The sequence below is a fragment of the Condylura cristata genome, unplaced genomic scaffold (genome assembly GCF_000260355.1).
Source record: "Condylura cristata isolate star-nosed mole 26May11 unplaced genomic scaffold, ConCri1.0 scaffold00002, whole genome shotgun sequence".
Taxonomy (NCBI): Eukaryota; Metazoa; Chordata; class Mammalia; order Eulipotyphla; family Talpidae; genus Condylura; species Condylura cristata.
Genome location: NW_004567103.1, coordinates 29,025,774 through 29,031,773, shown reverse-complemented (window position 1 = coordinate 29,031,773; position 6,000 = coordinate 29,025,774). Strand labels below are relative to the sequence as shown.

The 6,000-nt window shown below is 39.8% G+C and overlaps 1 protein-coding gene across 1 annotated transcript in view; it reads right to left on the bottom strand.

Moving 5' to 3' along the window:
• HECW2 (HECT, C2 and WW domain containing E3 ubiquitin protein ligase 2) overlaps window positions 1-6,000 on the bottom strand; it is a 202,282-nt gene that overhangs the window by 11,916 nt on the left and 184,366 nt on the right. Inside the window, exon 27 of the mRNA XM_012728869.1 lies at window positions 5,350-5,462. Within this exon, the coding sequence (XP_012584323.1) occupies window positions 5,350-5,462 (113 nt within the window). The remainder of the gene's footprint in view (window positions 1-5,349; window positions 5,463-6,000) is intronic.

Here is a 6,000-nt window from a genome sequence, read left to right as displayed (position 1 = left end):
CTTTCTTTCTTTCTTTCTTTCTTTCTTTCTTTCTTTCTTTCTTTCTTTCTTTCTTTCTTTCTTTCTTTCTTTCTTTCTTTCTTCTTCTTTTTTTTAACAGAAGAGTCCCTTTTTAGACACAATGTTAAGTCTGTGATAATTTTACTTACTTGCCAAAGTAAAGCACATTTATATATATTATTGCACAATTAAGGGTTTTAGTAAGTTCATGTTATTAGCCATCACTGGCATTTGATAGCAAATGCTGACTTAATGGCAGAATAAAGTAAAAACTTCAAATGTTAAGTTACACAGTAAGAGTTAAGTGGGAATAAGAGAGAAAAAGTTGAAGCGGGCCTAATGTCAGAGAATTCTATATGACATTCTGTCAGTTATGTCTCAAACCAAAAGCTACCTCAGTTGAGCAACATTTGGCAGGGGTGCAGAGACCAAGGAGGGGTGCAGAAACCAAGGAGAGGTACAGAGACCAAGGGGGGGTGCCTAAGGCAAACCCAGAAAAGAGGAGGCACTAAGGGTCCTCCCAGGGCTTGGCTCTTACTTATTTTTTAATTAAGGAATGTGACAGTGTATTACACAACTCCCCAGAGTTAGTTCAGTATTTTCACATTAGACAATGCTCTTTGTGCTGGAGGAGAAGAAAAATGAATTATTGATGACACTCTAGAGCAATATTTAATGACATAGAAAGGCACCCATGATTAGTGAAATTTGGGAATGTAAAAGCAGAATACAACAACATATACATTATAATTTTTAAATGGATCATGTGTGTCTGTGTGTAGAAATAAGTGGAAATATATACTCCAAAATGTTTGCAGCGGTTATTTTAGATTTTATATATATCTATAATATAGAGGTAAAACTTCCTGATATTTTTGTGAAAAGTTTTCCTTTCCTAAGAATAAAAAGGCAGAATTTTAAAAAGGTCTTATATTGAGAGAATAAATTGACCCTTTTCAGTTCTGTTCTACTGGAAAAAAAACTAGGACATCTGCTTCATGATGAAGTATTAATTTGGGTCAGCATTTCATTCATAATAATCTCCAGACACATTTTGAAAAATTAATGTTTCCCTCTTTGGCAAAATCAACACTCCCTGTTGCAACTATGGCTCTCTAACTTCTTTGTCTCATCAACCTACTTGTCAAGAACCTCAGAGTTGAACACAGAAACTCTATACCATGCTGGGAGAAAGGCTCACCATGCATTACACAGGCTGGCACATTAGCAGCCTGTTTTTCCGGAATGCTTAAGAGCAATTGTCGTAAAGTGAATTTCCTCTCTCATAAAGTCCATCAGAGTGCTGGACAGGAAATCGTCTATAGAAATGCAAAATACAGAACTAACTACCAAGTACAAAGCAGAGGAAGTGCAGTGATGTGCTCAGGCTCTAAGCCGCCATGGAGACACCCTTCTGCTTTATTACCACAAGAGTGAAAAAAGAGCCATAGCTTCAACTTGTGCTGGCTTCCAAGGCAACCATATATATTTTAATACACTTCTTGGCCCACTCTATGAGTAGTGCTATTCATGCTAGGAAATCTGGGCAAAGAATGAAACTCACATTTGCTTGTTTGAAAGATTGAGTTCTCAACCACTCATGTCTAGAGAGACTAAGATGCCCTTCTATTTGCCAAAATCACTTGACTTCATCCTTTACAGCCACTTCTAACTCTCCAGGGAATAGCCCCCCCTTGCCTGACACGAGATGATGCCAGATCTTAGAGATAGGATTTTAAATAAGAAGGACATCCATATATTTTTGTCTTCAGTGAGTACAAAGTCACATTTTAAATGTTAAGTATCATTTCCCTAATATGAAAAAGAATTATACTGTGGCTGACCAGCTGAGTAGCTCTTCAGTTCCTCAACTTAAATTTCTCAGGAAATAGCAGGGAAATGACTTCAGTGTATCTGTTCTCAAATGGCAGGAGAAAATGTAAAATGTGATACAAAACAGTATCATTGAATCTGAAACAATCTTAGAGGTATTTTTATAGAGATTTTTTTATACTTGTACCTCCTATTTCATTAAGGGTGATGGCAATGTTATTAGCCAAGTAATCACTTCTGATAAAACTATAGTCATACATCAATGTTTTGATTTTTTCCCCTCCAAATACAATCTCTGTGTGTATGTGTGTGTGTGTAGCATATTTTAATAATTATAGCAGTGTGGTAGCTTACAGAAGATTCCTGATGAAAGGGTAAAAAGAACTAAGAAAACCTACTATATTCCCCAAGGACATTTCCATATATTATTTTATTCACTTGTCACAAGTATTCCTTGAGCAGGACATAGTTACTCTTATTCTTCAGAGATGGATGTAGCCTCTGGCTTAGGATCTTATTATTAGGTATAATAAGAATATCAGAGGGCTGAGATTTGCACTTAACATTACTTATTTAGGTTATAAATGAAGTAGAATAGCTAAGTTGCTCTTTGCTCCTATTAGACTCAAAAAGTTTGGGAATTGTTACAGAAAGAGGCTATTTGCCTGACATCTTGATTTATGCTGCTTCATAATTTGGGTAAAACTAGGATTCTAGAACGATCCTTAGGTCAAATTGAGAGAGGAAGAAACAAGAATGTCTGTTACCCAACTGGATGTATGCAACAGTATGTTCATGGGCTAATTCATTGCCACTGTAATGAGTCAGCACACTGAACTTCCTGGAGCACGGGGGAGAAGTAGAAAACGACCCTCTAGCCTCTGCAGCAACCTGTTGATGCTGCTTCCTGCTCACCCAAACCTAATATATATACACCTCCTCTTGGTCTTCTGCAGGTGAGATCTAGTGATCTTCAAGTTTCAGAGAAGCAGAGGCAGGACTAAAACCTAGGCCTTCCGCTTCCCAACTCTGCTTTTTCCAGCCTGTGCTGCCTAATGTGCATTACAGATGATGGTGACAGAAGTCACAATGGCAGCCACCAGTGAATAGATGCTTACTCAGGGCCCGTTCAGCAGTACATATTTTACAAGAATGATTTCATTTAATCCTCACAATTGCAAACCTACAAGGTAGATCAGGAAACGGCGGTTCACGAACATGGAGCAACTTTTCCAAGAAGTAACAGAAGTGGGGCATCTCTGAAACTAAAGCTTCATTTCTGTATCAGTTACTTTTCTTGGCTCACCAGGTTTGGTGAGGACCATAGTGATGAAAAGGAAATGACCGAACCATCTGCTGTAATTACAGCGTACACCATCTACTTTAGTGGCTTTACAAAAACAGATCTCAAAAGAAAGATGATACAGGGCCCTCCTTGGTGGCGCAACAGATTAAAGCACAGCATGATGAAGCTGCCCAAAGCCACTGCAGCATGAGTTCGATCCCTGGCTAGGGAGGTGACCCACGCAGCGTGGCAGACCTCTCCTGACCTGCCCGCTGCTCCCCTCAGCAGTGTATTTTTTTGATTTGCCTGTTTTGCTCCCTACTTTTGTCTCTGGTGAAATATCTCGCTCACCCACACCCACTCCACACCTCTGGCCTGTATCCCAGTTCTTGTGTGTATAAATAAATCAATCACAAAAAAAAAAAAAAAGAAAAGAAAGCTGATACAGTCAATCTGTTCTTTCCTGCCGCCTCTAGGCTGATCTATGAGAGTTCCTCGGAAGGGTGGAACACTGCTCAGATGGAAGAAATCTACATTGGGGGGTGGTGGGGGATGGAAGAACACAGTCCATTCATAAATAAATAGTTCTTAAAATAATAAAATTGTAGTGTCCCAAATTTGGAACATCAAGTAAGCTGGCTAATGTGTGGGTGTTTGCGTGCAGTGCCTGAGTTCCCAAACTGAGATGTGCCACTGTGAACGGGGAGGCTCAGGCCCTACCCAAGCTGCATAATTCACTGCTCTCTGTGGTAGTATATTCAGCATCCCCTTTCCACCTGAAGATGCTAAAAACAAAGCTTTTAATAATTGGTGTCTTGCAATTATTGTATAGAAAAAAGCCTTCATAACACATCTTTTTTTTTTTAAAGATTTATTTATTTATACATACAGAATTGGGGTACAGGCCAGAGGTGCAGGGGTGGTGAGAGGATTCACCAGACAGTGGGGAGCATAACAGGCTGACTGATGAGAAGTGCACTGCTGAGGGGAGCGGCAGGTGGGTCAGGAGAGGTCTGCCGCGCCATGTGGGTCACCTCCGTGGCTGGGATCAAACTCATGCGGAAGTGGTTTAAGCTTCTTAGTGCTGTGCTTTAACCCGCTGCGCCACCAGGGAGGACCCATAACAGGTCTTTTAAAGCTACCTGTCCTTAAACTCAAGATGACATCCTTAATTTTACTTGGGGAGATTATTTAACTTTTCCAGGTTGTAGTTTTATTAGTAATAACATCAGGGCACTCTGACCACCTTTTTACCTCAAAAATTTGGTGCTACTGTTGACTAGATAAAGGAGTTTCAAAACCAATTCTTTTTTATCTTGTTTTGTTTATGTATTCTCTCTATTACTTTTGCTCTAGTTTCTGGTATTCCATCTAAGGCAAATATTTATCCATTCACAAATAATATTTTCCTAGTCTCTTATATTTATTAGCAGCAGTAAAGCAATTTACTTCCACTTCAAGAAATGTCTCATCTTATTTATGAGAATACAAAAAAGTGAACAACTCACATTATATAAAGGCATGTACAACAGGCTAAAGAATTATACAACATATTCATATTCTTCAGAAACCACACAGGCAATCTTTAGTGAAAGGATTCTAAATAGTTATTAATATAAACTTCAAGCTATAGCTTCTGGATTCATCTAAATTAGAGCCATAATCCCAAGAAATCATAAGGTCAATGACCAATGTTGCTTTCTAGCAAATGCTTTGATTTTGTTGTGTTTCACATTTTTTAGATATGTGTGGTATACTGTCACTATGACCAGGAAGATCTTTTCCATCTCCATCTAAAAAGGTAATAAGGCCCTCCCTGTTGGCTCAGTGGGTTAAAGCACAGCACTAAGAAGCAAAAGCCACTTCAGCATGAGTTCGATCCCAGCCCCAGAGGTGATCCACATGGTGCAGCAGACCTCTCCTGACCCTCACGCTGCTCCCCTCAGCAGTGTACTTCATGGATCTGTATGATATGCTCCCCATTCTGTCTCTGGTGAATCCTCTCACCACCCCCTGCACCTCTGGCCTGTACCCAAGTTCTGTATGCATAAATAAATAAATCTTTTTTTAAAAAAGGTAATGAGAGATCAATTCATTCTGAAAGTTTTTTTGCATTTTCCAAAACTCTTGACATAAAAAAGTCATTAATATATACATATGTGGAGGCTTTCCCTAGGACACTATAGTGAAGCAAAGGAATGCTTGTTTTGTTTTTTGTTTTTTAATTTTACCTGGGAAGAGCGGTGATTTTCCCCCACTTCTCCACACAAAATCTCCTTGGGCCATTGCTCCCACGAAGAGATGCAAATCCTTCATAGGGAATGCTGGATGTGCCTGTAACAAACTATCAACCCAAGAAAACAGAAGGAGAATGTAAAGTCAGAGACAGTTACCAGGAAAGGCTCAGCAGTACTCCCATACAGAGCTGCTGGGAAAGGACAGTGCACTGTAAAGGGGAAGGGGACTTTGCTGGTTTGTAGCAGACAAAGTGCCCCAAGCGGTCGGCCAGTTCAGAAGCCATTTCCCATTTCAGATTAACAAAGTGGGTGTATCATTTAACCAAAGTCTACTTAGACCTTTCTCAAATTTAAGAACCAGATTCTTGAACCAAAGGAGCTAAGTACAGCCTACTTGTCACGGTCTGCATGTGTGTCCAGAGCAGCTTCTTCTGTCTAATATTTCCTTAGCTGCCATCAACTGTGATTGCCCTGTGTAACTGTAGACACGTGAGAATCATGAGTTAGTTCTCCCAGTGTTCTTTGCTGAAGGCCACATGGAGGAAAGGTCTCTGTGTCAAAGAACTGAGTGACATCTTAAGGAACTAAAGATCATCTTTTTCGGCTGCTATGGACGTGGGTTACTGAGTACCTGGGGCCGATTGC